This window comes from Schistocerca nitens, chromosome 9 (assembly GCF_023898315.1).
Source record: "Schistocerca nitens isolate TAMUIC-IGC-003100 chromosome 9, iqSchNite1.1, whole genome shotgun sequence".
NCBI lineage: Eukaryota > Metazoa > Arthropoda > Insecta > Orthoptera > Acrididae > Schistocerca > Schistocerca nitens.
Window position 1 is genome coordinate 302,517,262 of NC_064622.1, and position 24,128 is coordinate 302,541,389.

General features: G+C 38.0%; 1 protein-coding gene across 1 annotated transcript in view; it reads right to left on the reverse strand.

Moving 5' to 3' along the window:
- Nucleotides 1–8,507: 8,507 nt before the first annotated feature.
- The window catches only part of LOC126203767 (nuclear migration protein nudC), a 58,277-nt gene continuing 42,656 nt past the window's right edge, over nucleotides 8,508–24,128 (reverse strand). The window contains exons 5-6 of the mRNA XM_049938136.1: nucleotides 12,667–13,064; nucleotides 8,508–9,113 (exon numbers count right to left, since the gene is read on the reverse strand). Of these exons, the coding sequence (XP_049794093.1) occupies nucleotides 9,062–9,113; nucleotides 12,667–13,064 (450 nt within the window). The 3' untranslated portion in view covers nucleotides 8,508–9,061. The remainder of the gene's footprint in view (nucleotides 9,114–12,666; nucleotides 13,065–24,128) is intronic.

The window sequence follows — 24,128 nt, forward strand, 5'->3', positions numbered from 1 at the left end:
TCTAAGCGTGCAAGTGGCATTTCTATCGTCTGACCTAACGGCAGAAGATGAACAGGCCACGATAAGACCACGAGACATATTGCTGACACTCGCCTACTTCGTTAGAGCGACGAGTCAAATAATCTGATGGTGTGTGCACCGAAGGTCTTACAGTATGCACACCACAGCGTGTGAAGTCATTAGTAGTCTGTGACGTAAAGTGAGATACTTGCTTGTTTCAAGAATGTGGTGACTACCCTGGAAAGGGAGGGCTGTCTTTACAGACACTTGGCCTGGAAGATGTAGCAGATAACTCTGCAGAAATTAACATATGCAACATGGGAGGAAAATAAACTAATTAAGAAAACTGTTGCCTTTGACAGTTTCATTGATGAACTTTGTACATGGTCAGTGAAAGCAGTAACACTCCAGCACCTGAAGAAATTGCAACAACAACACATTGCAAAAGTGAAGGAGTGTGTACAGGCTGAAGAGCTATGTTTAGTGATTTTGCTGAGAACTGGTCTGTAATTCTCCCACAAGAAGTACAAGGGTATCATTGGAGTAATGACCAGGTTTCAATTTTTACAGGAGTGACATATTTTCAAAACAAGATCACAAGTGTTGCAGTCATAAGTGATGACACAGGACAATGTGCAAAATTCTTCAGCTGCAAACAGGGGCAGAGAAAATCATCATTATTTCTGAGGGTGCTCCTAGTCATTTTAAAAATTGTTACCAGTTGTTTGAATTGAGTAAGTCGCTTGTGCCAACTGAATGGGTATACAGTGCTATTGGTCATGGGAAGGGGCCTTGTGATGGTGTAGGAGGCCTGCTGAAGCATGCTACAAAAGAATCTTTCCAGACCAAATACAGCTGTGACTCAGAATGCTGAGGATTTTACGAGAGTCATGCAATCTTACACATCCAAAGCCCTCATTCTTTTGTCCAAAGAGGGAATCAAAGAAATCCGTGAGCAGAAAAAAGGAGAATGGTCCAAACAAACTACTCCTGTGAAAGGAATTCAGAAGACACATTTTTGGACTCAAAGTGATGGGCGAACTCATATTGCATGCACTTTAAAGAGCAAGAAAGACGAAACTCAGAAACAGCAGGGTAATATTCAGATTCACAATCTGAGAAGGGGGATGTTTGTGGCGTGTGTGTATGACTGACTGGTGGATTGCAGAGATTATAGACACTAGTTATGAGTTAAATGAAACCGAACTCTATGCTACCACATGGACCAGCTGCTGGATACAGGTTTCCAGTTGAAGGACAGCAACAACGCCATCAGTTCTCATTTCTGTTCACAATGTTTTGAAGATTGTAAGTGCTCCAGTTCCTATTGGTTCAACAGGAAGGCATCACTCTATATCAAAATAAGATACTGAAGCAGTGGAACACATTTTTAGTTCATTGACTGGCTAATTTCAGTATAAAACAGAGGGCACAGAAGTTGTATAAATTGAAAATAAGTCTTTGGACCTTTCACATAAGTTGGAATTATTTAAAATGCTTGAAAAAATGAGTCTCTTACTCACCTTTCAAAACTAAAATTACATTAAATTAGGATAAAACAGGTTTTATGTATGGTAAAAATTTCAGTTGTTTATAAAATCTGTTCAACCTAAAAGTGGAAGCTCTCCTTTTCAGGGAATGTAGAACTATATGGTACTAATCAACAGAAAAAAATCAAAATGTTATGGATTGGCTTTATGAGTAAATAAAAACATCTTTCCATAAACTATAAAAAAGTTCAGAACACTATAGTAAAAGAACTTTGCTATAGTAAAAGAACTTTGACAGGTAAGTCCAAATGGGGGATTTCTTTGTAATCGTAAAGCAATTATCTTTCAAATAAAAAGAAACCCAAACAAAATACCTAGAACTGTCCCAGAAAATTTTTCCAAATTTCGGTCTTCAAAATGGTATGCAGTGTTATCTTTGGACGGCTGTATCTCGGAGCAGAAATTTATTTGGAGAAAATAAACAAATGTGTGCGCCTTACTTAGTCCTTTATTTTAACATATGCTAAATTCAATAACATCAGAGACTATGACTGTAAGATTTTCTCCTAGTTTGCCTTAATTGGTATGGAATATGCGATCAGGAATTTGAGGACAATGAGTTAAGTATAATATGTAATTAACAGTCATAATTGCATTATTGATGTGTTTTGTTTAAAAGCTGATCATAGTATGGATCTAGTTTCCGAAGGAAATTAGAGACACTGTATTGTAATAGTATGAAAAACTTGCTGAAAATGGAAATGCAAAGAAAGCTGAAAGTGATAGTTCAACACTCGGCAAAAAGACAGTAGAAGTTTATTGTGCTTTTGTAAAACTGTATGTGGTCAGTATTTATCTTATACTCCAGCATTTCAATCAAATCTCTCTTTTTTTTCACATATATGGCTTGTTACATCCAGGGCAGGTAGTTTCATTTTCTTGATCTCCTGCATTCACACACATTTTCCTCAAAATAGGAATACCTTCCCTGGCCTTAATTTCATTTCAGCTTCTCTTTGTCTTAATTACATGAATCTTATGTTTGTCTAACCATAGCCACTGTACCTTGAATGTCATCAGATCTGCTGTGTTTATATTACAATCTGCTGCTTTCTTTAAATCTAAAGTAGTCGGATGCATTCATGTTCCTGATCGATGATTTCATTTGTCTTGACTAGGGTATCACATCCTTTACATCTGCTGGAACCATACATCTGGCAACTCAAAAATACTCAGTATGTCCAATTATAGTGAGGTTAGCAATCAAATTAAATGATGATGGTGTCCTCTTGGGTAAAATATTCCGGAGGTAAAATAGTCCCCCATTCGGATCTCCGGGCGGGGACTACTCAAGAGGACGTCGTTATCAGGAGAAAGAAAACTGGCGTTCTACGGATCGGAGCGTGGAATGTCAGATCCCTTAATCGGGCAGGTAGGTTAGAAAATTTTAAAAGGGAAATGGATAGGTTAAAGTTAGATATAGTGGGAATTAGTGAAGTTCGGTGGCAGGAGGAACAAGACTTTTGGTCAGGTGATTACAGGGTTATAAATACAAAATCAAATAGAGGTAATGCAGGGGTACGTTTAATAATGAATAAAAAAATAGGAGTGCGGGTTAGCTACTACAAACAGCATAGTGAACGCCCATGCCTACTACAGTAGTGCAAGTTTATATGCCAACTAGCTCTGCAGATGATTAAGAAATTGATGAAATGTATGACGATATAAAAGAAATTATTCAGGTATTGAAGGGAGACGAAAATGTAATAGTCATGGGCAACTGGAATTCGTCAGTAGGAAAAGGGAGAGAAGGAAACATAGTAGGTGAATATGGATTGGGGGGGAAGAAATGAAAGAGGAAGCCGCCTTGTAGAATTTTGCACAGAGCACAACTTAATCATAGCTAACACTTGGTTCAAGAATCATAAAAGAAGGTTGTATACCTGGAAGAATCCTGGAGATACTAAAAGGTATCAGATAGATTATATAATGGTAAGACAGAGATTTAGGAACCAGGTTTTAAATTGTAAGACATTTCCAGGTGCAGATGTGGATTCTGACCACAATCTACTGGTTATGAACTGCAGATTGAAACTGAAGAAACTGCAAAAAGGTGGGAATTTAATGAGATGGGACCTGGATAAACTGAAAGAACCAGAGGTTGTAGAGAGTTTCAGGGAGAGCGTAAGGGAACAATTGACAGGAATGGGGGAAAGAAATACAGTAGAAGAAGAATGGGTAGCTCTGAGGGATGAAGTAGTGAAGGCAGCAGACGATCAAGTAGGTAAAAAGACGAGGGCTAATAAAAATCCTTGGGTAACAGAAGAAATATTGAATTTAATTGATGAAAGGAGAAAATATAAAAATGCAGTGAATGAAGCAGGCAAAAGGGAATACAAACGTCTCAAAAATGAGATCGACAGGAAGTGCAAAATTGCTAAGCAGGGATGGCTAGAGGACAAATGTAAGGATGTAGAGGCTTGTCTCACTAGGGGTAAGATAGATACTGCCTACAGGAAAATTATAGAGACCTTTGGAGAGAAGAGAACCACTTGTATGAATATCAAGAGCTCAGATGGAAACCCAGTTCTAAGCAAAGAAGGGAAGGTAGAAAGGTGGAAGGAGTATATAGAGGGTTTATACAAGGGTGATGTACTTGAGGACAATATTATGGAAATGGAAGAGGATGTAGACGAAGACTAAATGGGATATAAGATACTGCGTGAAGAGTTTGACAGAGCACTGAAAGACCTAAGTCGAAACAAGGCCCCGGGAGTAGACAACATTCCATTAGAACTACTGGTGGCCTTTGGCGAGCCAGTCATGACAAAACTCTACCATCTGGTGAGCAAGATGTATGAGACAGGCGAAATACCCTCAGACTTCAAGAAGAATATAGTAATTCCAATCCCAAAGAAAGCAGGTGTTGAAAGATGTGAAAATTACCGAACTATCAGTTAAATAAGTCACAGCTGCAAGATACTTTACAGACAGATACTTTACAGACGAATGGAAAAACTAGTAGAAGCTGACCTCGGGGAAGATCAGTTGGGATTCCGTAGAAATGTTGGAACACGTGAGGCAATACTAACCTTACGACTTATCTTAGAAGAAAGATTAAGAAAAGGCAAACCTACGTTTCTAGCATTTGTAGACTTAGAGAAAGCTTTTGACAATGTTAACTGGAATACTCTCTTTCAAATTCTGAAGATGGCAGGGGTAAAATACAGGGAGTGAAAGGCTATTTACAATTTGTACAGAAACCAGATGGCAGTTATAAGAGACGAGGGGCATGAAAGGGAAGCAGTGGTTGGGAAAGGAGTGAGACAGGGTTGTAGCCTCTCCTCGATGTTATTCAATCTGTATATTGACCAAGCAGTACAGGAAACAAAAGAAAAATTCGGAGTAGGTATTAAAATTCATGGAGAAGAAGTAAAAACTTTGAGGTTTGCCGATGACATTGTAATTCTGTCAGAGACAGCAAAGGACTTGGAAGAGCAGTTGAACGGAATGGACAGTGTCTTGAAAAGAGGATATAAGATGAACATCAACAAAAGCAAAACGAGGATTATGGAATGTAGTCAAATTAAATCGGGTGATGCTGAGGGAATTAGATTAGGAAATGAGACACTTAAAGTAGTAAAGGAGTTTTGATATTTGGGGAGTAAAATAACTGATGATGGTCGAAGTAGAGAGGATATGAAATGTAGACTGGCAATGGCAAGGAAATCGTTTCTGAAGAAGAGAAATTTATTAACATCGAGTATAGATTTAAGTGTCAGGAAATCGTTTCTGAAAGTATTTGTATGGAGTGTAGCCATGTATGGAAGTGAAACATGGACAATAACTAGTTTGGACAAGAAGAGAATAGAAGCTTTTGAAATGTGGTGCTACAGAAGAATGCTGAAGATAAGGTGGGTAGATCACGTAACTAATGAGGAGGTATTGAATAGGATTGGGGAGAAGTTTGTGGCACAACTTGACTAGAAGAAGGGATCGGTTGGTAGGACATGTTTTGAGGCATCAAGGAATCACCAATTTAGTATTGGAGGGCAGCGTGGAGGGTAAAAATCGTAGAGGGAGACCAAGAGATGAATACACTAAGCAGATTCAGAAGGATGTAGGTTGCAGTAGGTACTGGGAGATGAAGAAGCTTGCACAGGATAGAGTAGCATGGAGAGCTGCATCAAACCAGTCTCAGGACTGAAGACCACAACAACAACAACAACAACAACAACAGCAATCAATAAGGAGACTTACCTCACGTGTAGGATGAGCTTTTGCAGGCATGCATTTATTACTTGAACTTTTGTATCCATCCCTCCATTTTTCAGCTTTTCCTCATTGTTCCCACAAGATCTTTTTTAATTCACTGTTTCTTACCACTCAGATTGTTACAAACATCTGCTGTCTCCGCTATTTTATCTAACACCGAGGACTACTTGCACAGAACACAGAGCCTTACTATACATATTAGCAGCAGTGGCTGTTTAACTGCATGCCGTCTGTTGATTGCATTTGGTACTAAATTTTCATTTGTGGCAGTTTGACCCATTTATACATTATTGGGCTTGTCTTGTAGACCCCATTCCATACAACTCTTCAAAATACATTATTATGGCACTTAGATCCTCTTTCATTTCAAGTCTTAAAATCATCTGATTTCTCCCAGTACAAAATTTTACTTAAGCTTGTATTTAATCACATACTCATCTCGACACCTTTTGCTTCCTTCCTCCACTATTGAGCTGGGTCTCTTTTGAATCAGATTTTGAATGGCTGTCCTGCACCCATTCCCAAATTCCTTTCTCCCTGGAGAAGGAATTATTATACTGAATTACAGAAATGCCGTGATCACTTTTCTGTGTTTATATCTGCTGTACCGATAAGTACTCCCCAGTCTTTCTGTTTGTGAATAAAATCCAATGACTGACAGACTCATGTTCTAATATAACACACAATTCTTGGGAGATAAATAAGATAAATGCAATATAATGAGATAGACTGCCAGACAAGAGATCTACCAAGAACCATAAGAAACGAGCAACACACACTGCATTAGACAATAATGAGCAATAAGAAGCCAATTAAGTCTAATGGAAGCTCCACACAAACAACATTAACAATTTGAAACCAAAATATGGTTCTATTATTGGTCTTTAGTATTATTTCACACAATTCCAATTTATGTAATCAGCCTTCTTGTGAGTCTAAGCCCATACACACGTAATTCATTGACTTGAATAAAGAGATGGATCAGGGGGATCACAATCATTATATTTTAATCATCCCATGGAAAGCTTCTAAAGACAAACAACAGAAAGTAATCACTGTCATCTCAAGAAACAATGAGCCAAGCTTAAAGTCTGCTCTCTCACTTGTATCAAGATGATGTGTCAATAGATACGTACATCACTTTTTAGCTTCACTTTTTAGTTTCCATTTCACATACCTTTCTAGAATGTTTACCTTGAGTACCTGGTGTTGACTACTTAACTGCTTTAGGTTTAGATGCAAGAAGTAAATTATTATGTGTGAAACATAGCATTTACGAATAACTTCCTCTGGTCGAGGGTTATTTCATGTGGGTAGCCGTCCTTACAAATGCAGCAACTGAAGGGATTTGTTTTACACTGACCTTTGTGTGACCTAACACACAAGAAGCAGGGATCTTAAGTCTTCACTCTCCATACCTGTTAAGTGAACTGCTGCTTCTCACTTTACACAGAGTCAAGATGGGAGCCTTCAGGCAGCAAACAGCCACTTGTTACCAGTCAGGCGCACTAATACTTCGACCGTCATGTATAATTTCAGTACACATTGTCAGGTCTGCAGTTTTAATGTTCCTGTCCATTGCGCACTATTTATCCTTAGTGTACAGTAGGAGAAATTTTTTTGTGCATGTCTGTCAATGGAGAAAACTGCGACTATATTTGACATAATGTGTCACATTCTGGTGTGTAAAGTAGGCTAGAACTGTGAGATTGTTTCGTATCTGACCTTGCAAACAAATTAGGAAAAGGCTGAACCCTCTAATGAAATATGTTGATCATAAAAAATGGATTTTGATACCACAAGGGGAGAAAAGGTAAGTATCTGTAATATAATAATTCACATTAATCTTCAGCAAGGTATTTATCATATAAACATGTCTAGCAGATATATGGAGTTCTTTCTGTGCTAAATTTTGTTCTTTGAACCACCACAATTTTTCAGGCATAAAGTATGGTACATTGTTGCTGGAGATCACCAGTATTGATGACACAGTAGCCTGCGAAATTATTTTAAATAGTTTTTGCTGCACTCAATCTGCAGTGTCTAACTGAGCCACATTCTGTATATTTAATGCCACCACACTGCAACACATCAAAATTTCATGCCACGAATGTGAAAAAATTTAAGTACAACACAACATTAGATGATATCTTCCACACACTCAGAGTAGACATTGGAAGGTTGAATAAGTTTTCAAATCATTCAATAAGACAACTTGCTATAGACTTTAACTAAAACACTTTTCCAATAGTAAATGTCTCCTAGCAAAAAGACAAATAACATTGGTAGACAAACCAAATGCCTTGATCTGCAATAGGCATAGGCTAAGAACATCAAACATCCTTTTTTCCCAAAAATTTAGCATTCTTAGTGAGAAACATTTATGCCCACCACATCTACTTCTTCTATGCGAAACATTTTGAGAGTCATTTTTCAGCAAAACAGACAGGCAGCAGTTCAGCTACCACGAGCAGTATTTCAGCTGTAAGCACCAAAGGAGGACTATAGGATGTGTATCACTGCACTCAGATGAAACGACCTTACTCATGAAAAGGGCCTTTATTGTGGAAACAGGTGTTTCAGGCATTTGTTACTTCATTTTTAAAAACTGAAAATATGAAATCTAGAGCTTACTTCCCACTTTGCTTTTAAATCAAAGGTGAAGGAAAGTTCTACCTGTAAAGGTAAATATAACAAAATATTAAACATTTTGCTGGTAACATCTGAACGTACAACCATGCGTCTTTCATAAATTTTTATTAAAATTCACACATGAAATGTGGTTTTAGGTGTAAATCCTTAAAGGTATTGACCAGTAAATGTGAAGTGACAGAAAAACAAAACAGAAGTTTAAATCACAAGCCTTTATACTCTAAGCACACAGCTTTGAAATTTCTGAAAGACGGTTGCATTTTGACATATTTGAACCATATTGAGCAGCAGAGCCAAAACAAAGAGTAACTGCATGGAATAAGAGTTAAATTTCCATGAAACAGTGGTGATTCAGTATGTGAGTTTTTCTCAATTACTAGTATTTGGAGCAGTCCTCCACGTAATCTTGTCCTCAAACAACTGAAAAGCCAATTTCTTTAAAAGTCTTCTGTCAGAATCATATATACACACCACAATAAAGGACACAGACAACAACTTTCTGTGAAAGAAACAAATACGCTGATCCTTTTCATATTCTTACAAAATTATACTAAAAAGAAAAAAATATATATAATTGAACTGTCCAGTCTCTCAGTCTTAGTAACACTTGCTGTAATCAACAACATTCACTTTCTTTCACAATATTAATTAAATTTGCACTTTGAGAAGTCCATTTCTGGATGCTGTTCCATAAACCTGGAAAGACAAAAACAAATTAATTCATCCATAGGTAATACTGCATTATAAAAATAATAAAAATAGAAACACACAATAAAGTAACACATATGTACCTATGATATTATGAAAAGGATGGACTGTTACTGATCACATAGAGGAGACATCGAATAACAGACAAACCTTTCTGTGACTCATGTCTCCTCTGTATGGTGAGTAGCAATCTATCCTTTTTCATAATATTGTTGTTATTCCATCCTGGTCTTTCCACTGTTTGATATTTGTACCTAGGGATGTATAGCTGAAGCAGGGCAGATAAACATGTAGGACATATGACTACACTCACTAAAAAGAGCCACATGAGGCAGCTCCACCTCAAACATTTTGATTACTTTTCAGTTTATCTGCACTGCCTCAGCAGTTACAGTTTGGGCAAATTATAAATGGTGATTCTTATCTTGACTTATTTATTATCAACATATAATGTTAATCAGGTCTTGATGAAAACATAATAAAATACAGTATAATATTAAAAAGGAAAAACACTTCCTATACAGCATAGATATATGCATGTACTGTAGTAGTATTATTATGATTTAAGTTTTGCAACAGTTTCATCTGATGATGATTTTTCCACAACATATATATATATGTAACAACTGGTATTCTGCACACAAATAACTAGGTAAGCTATTATTTCTGTTAATTATATATGTGACCATTCATTACCTACACATGTCGAAATACCCAGTGCTATTACATTTAAAAGTGTTACCACTCTCTCTACAACACATGTCCTGTTTCTAAATGGGCACTTCATTTATAGGTGTATACAGACATTTAGCACGTGGCAGTACTGGAACATACACTATTACTACCTTAGCCCGTTACTTTTCAGGTGTAAACATGGAGGTTCTGCCACCCTGGCAATATTATCTGCTAGCGTTGCCAGATGATACATAGACAGCCATATGTGTCAAAAACAAGTCTGTCAGTTTTCACAGTGTGTCAACACTGCTTCACTTGTTTAGTTGAAATAAAAGCAAAACATAATAATATATGGTGCTAAATGAACCTCAAATAATGTTACAGGCAACATAGTGTAATACCATAAAATTTTTCTTATATTTGTAACACTGTATATGGATGTGGTAACTAACACCCTTTTTCATAAAATACTGGTTCAAAGACTTACTTGACATTTTCTCATGTTGCCTTGAATGGCTACAGCCTTTGAAATAATAATAATAATAATAATAATAATAATAATGTTATGTGGCGTTGTTTTATCTGTTATAATGGTTCTGTTCCAGTATAATTTGTATTCATCATTCTCCAGTACATTTTGTGGTGCATACTTGTATGTAGGAACTTGTTGTTTTAAAAGTTTATGTTGCAACAGCTGGCCTTACAACATAAACTTTTAAAACAACAAGTTCCTACATACAAGTATGCACCACAAAATGTACTGGAGAATGATGAATACAAATTATACTGGAACAGAACCATTATAACAGATAAAACAACGCCACATAACAAACCTGACATCATACTCACCAATAAAAAGAAGAAATTAACACAACTAATCGAAATATCCATACCCAATACAACAAATATACAAAAGAAAACAGGAGAAAAAATTGAAAAATACATCCAGCTGGCTGAGGAAGTCAAAGACATGTGGCATCAGGATAAAGTTGACATCATACCAATTATAGTATCAACTACAGGAGTCATACCACACAATATCCACCAGTACATCAATGCAATACAGCTACATCCAAACACATATATACAACTACAGAAATCCGTAATTATTGATACATGTTCAATTACCCGAAAGTTCCTAAATGCAATATAACACATACCGTACAGTTAATAGGAAGTGACGCTTGATCAAGGTCCGCGTCACTTTCCATTCTCAACCAGACTTAACGTCTGAGAAAGTAAAGAAATAATAATAATATCAGCAATAGCAGGGAGATATGAAATACCTTCTGATTTGGGATAGAAACCCTAACAAATATCTACAAGAAGTTAGTTAACTTATGTTATTACACAGTACTTTGACAGCTTGTTTCATGCTTAAATAATGCTTCCCAAATTGTTTTCTACAGGATTCAAAGGCGAGCAAACTGCAACAACATAAGTGTAACAGAATTATTAATTGTGGAATGTATTTGGAAGATTAAAAATAGGTCATAAATATGTGAATTGCTCATAAGATGTGCACTTATCAAATAATTTCACATTTGCTAATTAATCTCCTCTTTGTGGAAATTTAACACTTGTAATAAAACCACAGTTAAAAAATTGAAGATATTATATTTTACTGTATCTGAGTTGCTGATGTGTTATGTTGCACTGCTTATATTATTTCAGTTACGCACTGAAAACATCGAGGATGATTTAACTTTGGTCCATTATCACACTTCGAAGAAAGTTACATAAAAGCAAGCAAACTAATCTATAGTTTAAATTTTCAATAATGCAAGACCACTGGAACTTTAGGACAGATAACAGAATGGGGGGAACACACACACACACACACACACACACACACACACACACAAACACACAAACACACACACAGTAGGAACAAATCAATGTATTCTCACTTCAAAAGAGACAACAGTATTGACTGATCTCATGACTAGCAGAAATTAAATGTTGTAGCAATTTCTATACACCTGGTACAATGTCAGGCACATCTACACATGGTAAGACATATTCGCACAAACTTTTGTAAAACCACTAAGCTGGTGGGAACTACGCTTCCCAAAGTTCACAAAAGACATGTTAATATTGTAGTAAGTATACTTCCCATGTTTCATGGGGGAAATACTTTGGTGAAAAGCAAATTTCCCAAGGCCCTTAACAACAACATTATGTGGTTGTATGTATACTTCCCACAGCCTTAAAAGCTGTATTTAACAACAAACAAAAACTGCAGCTGGTCAGCAGACTGTCACTAGCTGCCAGAAGCACACGGAAGTGGTATGATGTATTCCCATAAATGCATAAAGAAATACTGTTACTGGCAATTACATTTCCCACATCCCACAAAAGGGTTAGTGTCTAGTAGGCACAATGTCGTTACAATGATCAATGCTCTGATTGGGCAGGAATGAGATACAAATTAGTTGCAACCTTACTGAAAGAAATATTTCAGCATTTGTGATAACTGGTTGAGCATTTGATCCTCAATCCTTCAAATTTGAGTTCAACCACCTAGGTACAAAAAGTGTACAGGTGTCCACTTTCTAACTGTGCAGTACTCTGATGCCGAAAAATAAACAAAATAAAGTATATCAGAATGTATAGACAACAGTGTCCTTTCCATCCATATACTTTTCAGAGGAACTGCACCAGCATTGCCTTGGGTGATATAGAGCAACAACGGTAAAACCTAAATTAGGGGGACCGGATAGTGATTTGAACTCTGCTGCTTCCAAATGTAAGTTCAGTATCTTACTCATTGCACCACATCTCCTTGAACACCGATAAATAAATAGGAGACTAATCATTTGAGAAACCTTCAATGAAAGACTCATTATCAAATGAATGAACTTACTTTTTAATTACATCTTGTTTCTTCTGTTCGTCTGATGTTGGAAGGCCCATTTCTCGTTGTCGCTGATCATACATCATTTTCTCTACAAGTCCACGTGTCTCTCCATCTAAATCAGACAACTTGGATGGTTCTGGATTGATTTTACGTGTAGATATTTCTGGGTCTGTCAGTACTAGTCTGCTCCACCATTCCATTTTGTTCACTTTTTCAAGACTAAGAAACAGTGTTCGTCCATCCTCTAGCACCCATGTTGATTCTTCTATTTTTATTTCTGAATGTAAATCTCCATCTATAATCGGAGGCTGGCCACGGATTCCACACACCAGGTGCTTCTTTGTTATGCTCACCACCAGATCTCGTGGGCGTAGAGGATTTGGAGTATTCAGAGGTACACGTAACTGCAGATTAACAGAACAATGAACTTTTGTAATATCCACAGCAACAACAAAGTAACAACTGACATAGCTAGTAATTTGCATAAAAAATAACATGTTCTTTAAAGAATTATGATTTTTCCACAAGAGGCCCATTTGGTGCACTCACACTCACAAATGTCTTATAATTTATTCTTCTTGTGTTTGATAAATGAGATTTTTTAAAAACGAAGAATGTTTCACTGAACTTGCAATAATGATCTGTGCAACTTTCAAATCCCCAAGAGGAAAAACCAGAGCAAAAACCATTAAAATCACAAATCCCAATGCTTGTTGGTTACTACTGAATATCAATAAGAACTGAAAAGCGACTGCAATATGGATTGGGGAAGGGGGGGGGGGGGGGGGGCAGCAATTTAGATACAAGAAATTATACGTTAAAGCAAACATTTGCAACTGACATCACATAATCCATTGAGTATGAATATGTGAAATACTGTTTATGTTTTTTGGGTCAAGAACACAGTGCCTATTTTGACAAGGCAAGCATACACTCAACAGATCACTCATCTTTCACAAAACTGCACAACATACATAGATGTAAGAGATACTGCTCTAGTATGGTGTGCTTCAAGTGTTTCAGAGCAAGGACTGTTCGAATTTTTTGAACCTGTTGAATTCCGTAAGATAGTATCAGGTGATGAACAGCAGCATTAGTACAGCAAATCGGAGCAGCATACTAGAATCTTGTTTGTACTGCATTTGAGTCACATTATTTTCTTTCTTTTTGACCCTCTTATCTTCCACCAAAAAGTTGTATCACTACAATAAATGACTTTTCTTCGGACAGGAAAATGCAGCAGCAGCAAGAGTTGTTGTTGTTGCACAGTCATGGCAAGATATAATAAGATGTCATGATGAAATAAACATTTATTTATTGATACATTCATGCAAATCTTGCAAGAACACTATACATTACTTAACAGCCAACCTTGATCCAATATGTGCATACACAGTATACACCTAAACAACAATGAACTGTGTCAAAATGAATATTTACTTAATGGTACACCCATGTACATACAGTGTACACATCTCGAAGCAGGAATAGATTAGTATGACTTCACTGTAATATTTACATGAAAGTGTTAAACAATAAACGATCTTTACTTTGTGAGTCCTTAATACAGGGAACACTTTCAATTATTTATTGCACAAGAAGCAAACATTGTACAGATATAGGTATGTCTTGTTGAAGAGAAACATTGAAAGTTTTTTTCACGTATACCGCCACAGCGTAGCTTGGCAACTTGCCGATAGTCAGCACTAGTCGCAAACATGGTGAGTTCAGGTGCGGAGCGAGCTTTCTGCGTGTTGGAGTTCGACAAAAACAAGTGTGCCACAGCTGGTCAACGGATGTTTAGAACCAAGTACGCTAAGAAGCCACCAACAAGGAAGGCCATTTACCACTGGCACATCAAATTCATTATGACAGATTGCTTGTGCTCAGTAGCGGACGTCCCAGTGTGAGAGAAGTGAATGCAGAGCACAGGCATATTGTAGCAATGGCTGATGCCTCAAATGCAATCGGACTCTCCTTTCATCTTTCAGCAGGATGGGGCTCCACCTCATTTTCATTGTGAAGTTCGTGGGTACCTGACCACGGAGCTGCCATATCAATGGATCGGCCATGTTACAGAGGGGACAGCTGTTTCAGGAAATGGCCTCCCCGATCATTTGATCTCACTCTGTGTGACTTTTTTCTGTGGAGACACATTAAAGATCTGGTGTATGTACCGCCTCTATCACGTGATATAGAAGAGTTCCGGGAGATAATACAGAAAGCGACTGCTACAGTCTATAATGCCACACTGGGACAGGTATGGCAAGAATTCGATTACAGTGTTGACGTCTGCCGAGTCACTCATGGTTCACATATCAAATGTTTGTAAAAAAAACCACCTTTCAGAGTTTCTGTTCAAACTGCAATATGTATGACATCTGTACAATGTTTAGTTCTTGTGCAATAAATAACTGAAAGTGTTCCTGGACTTTATGTACACAGTGTATTACCTAGACTACCTTGGCAGGGATGATGGATGGACCACAACGATTATCATTATTCCTCTTGCTCCTTTCCAAAGAAATATGTTTCGTTATAGTGACAAGTATTTGATTGAAGATGAAAGGGATGAAAATAAATAAATAAAAAATGATCTGATGAATGATGAGCCAACAGGCTTCTAGTGTGCTACTTAATCATGTTACGTTAAAACCACTTCTCAATGACTGGAACTCTTATATGGCACAGTCTAAGAAAACTTTCAACTCCGATTTCTCGAAAATGCTTAAGAATTATATCATACTCTAGCTGTATTTTTATATCTGAGTATGTGCTACAACTGTGCAAAAGATGATCCTAATTGATGATCTGTTGGGTGTATACTTACCTTGGGATTCATTGTACTGACAGAAGAAAAGGTTACTAACATAGTAAAATACATAAAATGATACAAAAATGTTTACAAAACATGTAACTTCAAAAATGGAAATGATTAAGTAGTTACACCTACTCAGGGACAAAGCTGTGTATTTCCTCTAAATAATTTAGAGGCAAGCTGCGAAGATTAACAGAAATTTAACTAATACATGACGACAACAATTGTTGTCACCCAAATTAGAGGGCAACTGCATAGCGAAATTATGGCTTGCCTCCCTCATGTTAACAGTGTATGCTCTTCTAAAGTATAGTATGCATCTAGCTGCATGCCACAAGCAGTGCATACTGGTGGGCTTACTCACTGGACAATAAACCCATGTGTGAAATGTTTCTTCCTGTCCATCCTCAGAGCACCCTAGACATCACACAAAATTACCCACATGGCTACGGCCAAAATCCAAGCAACCCTAGCAATGAGTGGTGTGCAAGACCAATCACACTATGAATTCTTCCACAGATTCTTTTAAAAACCTTTATTGGTGGGCTCAGATTAATTCTGTGCAATGTTACACATATGCTAACAGTCTAAATAAGGGTCAATAGCCTCACTTTGAGCTCTGCGGCAGTGTTAATATTATCACTACATGACACCACTAATCAATGCCTTGTAGCAATTCAATTGCTTTCAAAAGACTCTCAGATTCAACCAACGGATTGGGACACACAAACCCCAGTCACTACACTGTCCCAAACTGCTATTCAGTCTCTTCTGCCAATAATCTCCCCCATAAACTAAAATAGGATAACAGCCCAAAAAGGTGATGTCACACTTCAAATTTCCACTGGGGGAAAAAAGACAATGAAATTATCTTCTGATAAACTATGCCAAGTCTGCATCATTCATGAAACACACCATCAAGCTAGTTAACAGCTGTAATTTCTGATATGTGGTGTCTTCCTATGGAAAAAGTGTACACCCACTGAATAGCACCGCCCATCTTATACACAGGAAAATGATTATGCTGGTTCCTATGCCTGCACTCAGGTACATATCAGTGACTCTTTAGAAACACCTTACAACACTACCTCTGCAACAGAGAATACATGACTCGTATGTGCCCATGAGGACTGTCAACTGACTCTAAAGACTGCCTCACAAAATTATCTTTACATTCAGGTATTTGGCCAATCAGCTGTAAGTGCAGATTACAGGCACTTTACTAAACAGTTCCCCTCAGGGGCACAATTCTCCTAGATATGTCACCATGAGAGTACAATGTCAATCATGAACCTGAAGTACTGCCCTGAAAGGAAGCATCATACTACAATGATAAGACATACCCAGAAGGCCCATTCACAGAGTTGTTGAACACTATTTTATTTCCAAGTAGTGCCAAAAGCCTCTTCAGAAAAAAAATATTCCTATCTAGAGTTGCAAACACGAAACGGCCTCTTGTATTGCTGCCTCAGGGAGCATTATATTGTTGAGTGCAGGAATCACACTGAAGGTGACAGAATTTCTGGTTTCTACAAGCCAAACTAACTGTCCTCTTGAAGTACACAAGCTTCCTATTTTAGATGTTATGCGCTTCCATTTTATGTTTATTTTGGGAACTAATACATTTCGACTGTCTAGCTATTTTCAAGCAAACTGTTCACCCATCAACTACATATATTTTGTTGGTTATAGTTGTACAATTTCATGGACAGTTTGAGGTTAGCAACATCATCAAGACAGGAAACTTCTTTCTTTCAAGAAGTTTACCACAGCTGTGGATCCTGTGGTGAATAAATTATCCAAACTAAATGCCTGTTGATAAATAATTTGCCATCCATACAGAGACAGTGAGTGCTATACTGTGATAAACACTTGGCTATTCGGGCTTGGTTTCAGGGGAGGGGTTGTGCCACAACAACAGTGAAGTCACTGATGACAGTGCCACTAAAGCAGAGTTATTGAACACGGTTTTCCAAAACTCCTTCAGCATAGACGACAAAGTAAATATTCCTGAATTCCAATCAAGAACAACTGCCAAGATGAGAAACACAGAAGCAGATGTCCTAGGTGTAGCAAAGCAGCTTAAATCACATAATAAAGGCAAGGCCTACAGTCCAGATTGTATACCAGTCCAGTTCCTTTCAGAGTATGCTGATACAATAGCTACATATTTAGCAATTATATACAACCACTCACTCACAGAAAGATCAGTACCTAAACACTGGAAAATTGCTCAAGTCACACCAATACTAAAAAAAGGAAGTAAGGGCAATTCACTGAATTACAGGTCCAAATCAATAACTTTGATTTGCAGTAGGGTTTTGAAACATATACTGTGTTCGAACATTATGAAGTACCTCAAAGAAAACAATTTATTGACACATAGTCAGCAAGTATTCAGAAAATATCATACTTGTGAAACACAACTAGCACTTTATACTCATAAAATAATGAGTGCTATCGACAGGGGATGTCAAAGTGATTCCATATTTTTAGATTCCCAGAAGGCTTTTGACACCATTCCTCACAAGCATCTTCTAACCAAACTGCATGCCTATGGAATATCGCCTCAGTTGTGCGATTGGATTTATGATTTCCTGTCATAAAGGTCACAGTTTGTAGTAATAGATGGAAAGTCATCAAGAGTAAAACACAAGTAACATCTGGCATTCTGCAAGGAGGTGTTATAGGCCCTCTATTGTTCCTGATCAATATTAACGACATAGGAGTCAATCTGAGTAGCCCTCTTAGATTGATTGCAGCTGATGCTGTCATTTACCACCTTGTACAGTCATCGGACGACCAAAACGAATTGCAAAATGATTTAGATAAGATATGTGCATGGTGCTAAAAGTGCCAATTGACCCTGACTAATGAAAACTGTGAAGTTATTCACATGAATACTAAAAGAAATTGGCTAAATTTCTATTATGTGATAAATCACACAAATCTGAAGGCTGTAAATTCAACAATATACTTAGAAATTACAATTACAAATAACCTAAACTGGAGTGATCAGATAGATAATGTTGCGGGTAAAGCAAACCAGAGACTGCGATTCATTGGCGGAACACTTAGAAGGTACAACATGTCTACTAACGAGACTGTTTACACCACGCTTGTCTGCCCTATTCTGGAGTACTGCTATGAGGTGTGGATTTTGCATCAGGTAGGACTGACAGATGATATAGAAAAAGTTCAAAGAAGGGCAGCTCTTTTTGTATTATTACAAAATAGGGGAGGTAGTGCCACTGACATGATACATGAATTGGAGTGGCAATCATTAAAACAAAAGCATTTTTCATTGCGACGGGATATTCTCATGAAATTTCAATCACCAGTTTTCTTCTCCGATTGCGAAAACATTCTGTTGGCACGCACCTACGTAAGGAAGAAATGATCATCACGATAAAATGAGAGAAATTGGGGCTCCCACAGAAAAAATTAAGTGCTTGTTTTTCCCACGCGCTGCTCGAGAGTGGAACGGTAGACAGACAGTTTGAAGGTGGTTCACTGAACCCTCTATCAAGAACTTTACTGTGAATAGCAGAGTAATCAAATAGAAGTAGATGCAACACATCTCAGAGCAATCTGTTTGGCACTGGTGTTTTACTGAGGCCATTCAATATGTCTGCTTGTGTCTGTATATGTGTGGATGGATATGTGTGTGTGTGTGTGCGCGCGAGTGTATACCTGTCCTTTTTTCCCCCTAAGGTGAGTCTTTCCGCTCCCGGGATTGGGATGACTCCTTACCCTCTCCCTTAAAACCCACATCCTTTCATCTTTCCCTCTCCTTCCCTCTTTCCTGACGAAGCAACCGTTGGTTGCGACATCTTGAATTCTGTGTGTATGTTTGTGTTTGTTTGTGTGTCTATCAACCTGCCAGCGCTTTCTTTTGGTAAGTCACATCATCTTTGTTTTTAGATATATTTTTCCCACGTGGAATGTTTCCCTCTATTATATTCATATACAATTTAATGTAGACAACACACACACACACACACACACACACACACACACACACACACACACACACACACACACACACACACTTTCACATAAAATTAATTCATTTCAAGCAAGCCGTAACTGTTTCAAAATCGTAATTTATGCATAAATATTTTGTCTACATTAAGTTGTATATGAATATAACAGAGGGAAACATTCCACGTGGAAAAAATATATCTAAAAAGAAAGAAAGTGATGAGACTTACCAAACAAAAGCGCTGGCAGGTCGATAGACACACAAACAAACACAAACATGCACACAAAATTCTAGCTTTCGCAACAAACGGTTGCTTCGTCAGGAAAGAGGGAAGGAGAGGGAAAGATGAAAGGAAGTGGGTTTTAAGGGAGAGGGTAAGGAGTCATTCCAATCCCGGGAGCGGAAAGACTTACCTTAGGGGGAAAAAAGGACGGGTATACACTCGCACACACACACATATCCATCCGCATATACACAGACACAAGCAGACATTTGTAAAGGTCATTTGTAAAGTTGTATATGGTTGCAAATGACAAACTGTAAAAGATAACAGATACTGTAAAAACGTAATACAACAAGAAAACCACACCATGTCGCAAAAAGGTATGAATACATAATTTTATGTGCTCTTCAAAATCTGTAATTACGATTTAAAAACTAATATTTACATGTATATAAACAGTAAACAAACATTCTTTATGTTTAACAGCCATAAAATAATAAAAACAACACAGATGATGCTGCAACTGCAGTGAAACATGTTCGGGATTAAAAACAAAATTGTGTTCTGCTAAAGGCAGACCCCATTCAAAAACATACGTATTGTTAAAGCAAAAATGGACAAAAGAGCTTCAACCTCAAGGAGAAAAAATACTGGCATTCTATGGATTGAAGTGTAGAATGTTAGAACCCTTAATCAGGCAGGTAGATTAGACATTTTAAAAAGGAAAATGGATCAGTTGAAGTTAGATATAGTGGAATTAGTGAAGTTTGATGGCAGGGGGAACAGGGCTTCTGGTCAGGGAATACAGGGTTATAAGGACAAAATCAAATAAGGGTAATGCAGGAGTGGGTATAATTAAGAGAACAGGAATGCAGTAAGCTACTATGAACAGTATACTGAATTAATTAGTGTAGCGAAGATAGACATGAAGCCCACATCCACCACAGTAGTACAAATTTATACGCCAACCAGCTCCCCACATGATGAAGAGACTGAAGAAATGTATGATGAGACAAAAGAAATCATTCAAGTAGTTATGGGAGACAAAAATTTAATAATCATGGGGGACTGAAATTCAAAAGTAGGAAAAGTAAGAGAGGGAAAAACAATAGGCGAATATGGACTGGGGGAAAGGAATGGAAGAGGAAGCCACCTGGTAGAGTTTTGAGCAGAGCATAATTTAATCATCGCTAGTACTTGGTTTAAGAATCATGAAAGAAGGCTGTATACATGGAAGAGACCTCAAGACATCCAACTGTTTCCGATTGTTTATGTAATGGTAAGACAGAGGTTTAGCAACCAGATTTTAAATTGTAAAACATTTCCACGAAAAGATATGGACTCTGACCACAATTTATTGGTCATGAATTGTAGACAACCTGAACAAATTGGAAGAAGGTGTAAAGGAGATGGGATCAGAAAAGTTGAAAGAACCACAGGTTTTAGAGTGTTTCAGAGGGAGCAACTCCACAATGGTTGAATGGAAAGGGAAAAGGAATACAGTAGATGACGAATAGTTAGCTTTATGAGATGAAATAGTGAAGGCAGCAGAGTATCACACAGGAAAAAACACAAGGCCTTGTAGGAAATCTTAGATAACTCAAGAGCTACTGAATTTACTTGATGAAAGAAAAAATACAAAAATGCAGCAAATGGAGCAGGCAAAGGGGAATACAAACGTCTGAAAAAATCAGATTGATAGGAAGTGCAAAATAGCTAAGCAGGAATGGCTAGAGGACAAATGTAAAGATTTAAAAGCATGCTTTGTTAGGGGAAAAATACATACTGCCTACAAGAGAATTACAGAAGCCTTTGTGGAAAAGATGAGCAGCTGTATGAATATCAAGAGCTCAGATGGGATCTCAATCCTCAGCAAAGAAGGGAATCTGAAAGGTGGAAGGAGCATACAGAAGGTCTATACAAAGGACACAGACTTGAAGGCTATATTATAGAACGAAAAGAGGATGTAGATGAAGATGAGATGGGAGATATGATACTATGAGAGGAATTTGACAAAACTTTGAAAGACCGAAGTTGAAACAATGCCCTAGGAGTAAACGATATTCCATCAGAACTACTAATAGCCTTGGGAGGGTCAGCCACAACAAAACTCTTCCATCCAGCATGCAAGATGTATTAGATGGGAGAAACACCCTCAGACTTCAATACGAAGATAATTCCAATTCCAACGAAAGCACGTGCTGACACGTGTGAATGTTATTGAACTATCAGTTTAGTAAATCAAGGCTGCAAAAATACTAACATGAATTTTTTACAGAAGAATGGAAAAACTGGTATACACTGACCTTGGGGAAGGTCAGTTTGGATTCTAGAGAAATGTAAGAACACATGAGGTAATTCTGACCCTCTGACTTATCTTAGAAGATAGGTTAAGGAAAGATACACTTAGAGAAAGCTTTTGACAATGTTGACTGGAACACACTTTGAAATTATGAAGGTAGCAAGGGTAAAATACAGGTATTGAAAGGCTATTTACAACTTGTACAAAAACCAGACAGCAGTAATAAGTGTCGAGGGGCATGAAAGGGAAACAATGGTTGAAAAGGGAGTGAGACAGGGTTGTAGTCTATCCCCCAAAATTACTCAATCTGTACATATTGAACGAGCAGTAAAGGAAACCAAAGAAAAATTTGGAGTAGGAACTAAAGTTCAGGAAAAAGAAATAAAAACTCTGAGGTTTGCCGAAGGCACTACAATTCTGTCAGAGACAGCAAAGGACTTGGGACAGCAGTTCAACAAATGGACATTGTCTTGAAAGGACGATATAAGATGAACATCAACAAAAGCAAAGAAACGATAGTGGAATCTAGTCGAATTAAATAAGGTGATGATGAGGGAATTAGATTAGGAAACGAGGCACTTAAAGTAGTAGATGAGTTTTGCTATTTGGGCATCAAAATAACTGATGATGGTCGAAGTAGAGGGGGTATAAAATGTAGATTGGCAATTACAACAAAAGCATTTCTGAAGAAAAGAAATTTGTTAACATCGAATACAGATTTAAGTGTTAGAAAGTCTTTTCTGGAAGTATTTGTATGGAGTGTAGTCATGTATGGAACTGAAATATGGACGATAAACAGTTAAGACAGAAAGAGAATAGAAGTTTTTGAAATGTGGTGCTTCAGAAGAATGCTGAAGATTAGATGGGTAGATCATATAGCTAATGAGGAGGCACTAAATAGGATTGCGGAGAAAAGAAATTTGTGGTACAAATTGGCTAAAATAATGGATCGATTGATAGGACACATTCTGAGACGTCTAAGGATCACAAATTCGGTATTGGTCGGTTGGTTGGTTTAAAGGAGGAGGGGGGGGGGGGGGGGGGGGACCAAACCGCAAGGTCATCGGTCCCTTGTTCCTGGTAAAATAATTACAGATGGGAAAGAAGAAAAGAAAAGAGACATAGAGCACAATAACAGTAGATTGGAAGAACCAGACCAAGGACAAGACAACCAACACTACTATGGACAAAACAAGAAGAGAAAACCACAGAGAGAAGCAATATACAGGTAGAAGGAATAAGAACAAGAGTGCAGATGACCGTTGCTGGCTGACCACAAGACTAAAAAAGAAAAGCCAGCCACTCTGCAACACAATAAAACATCCAGCCTTAAAGCATTAGAATGGAGAACACAAAGGGACAAAGGACATGTGCAAAAACTTATACAGATTGTATAAAAAGTAAAACTAAATTAGCCGATGAGGCGTTGTCAGCTACAATTAATGGCAACGAGACCGGTAACTGAAGAGTCTGTCGCAGGGCAGCCAAAGGGGGACAGATCACCAAAATATGAGCCACTGTCAGCCGAGCGCCACACCGACACTGAGGTGGGTCATCATGGCGCATGAGGTAGCCATGTGCCACCCAAGCATGACCAATGAGGAGCTGACAGGGAACCACAGAGTCCCTGCAACAGGCCCACATGGAGATCTTCCACACATTTGCGGACTCCTTAATGGCACGCAGTTTTTTGCGCATACTGAGGTTATGCCATTCCGTCTCCCAATGCCGCAAAACCTTGCAGCATAGTACTGAACACAGGTCAGTTGCAGAGAAGCTGATCTCCATAAGCGGTTTCCGCGTAGCCTGTTTGACCAGCCTGTTGGCAAGTTCATTGCCTGGGATTCCAATGTGACCTGGGGTCCAGACGAACACAACTGAATGACTGGACCGTTCCAGGGCATAGATGGACTCCTGGATGGTCACTACCAAAGGGTGATGAGGGTAGCACTGGTCAATAGCTTGTAGGCTGCTCAAGGAGTCAGTACACCGAAGAAACAACTGCCCAGGGCTTCAGCGGATGTGCTCAAGAGCACTAGATATAGCCACCAGCTCGGCAGTGAAAACACTGCACCCACTGAGCAAGGAATGCTGTTCAATATGTCCTCCATGGACATACATGAAGCCGACGTGATCATAC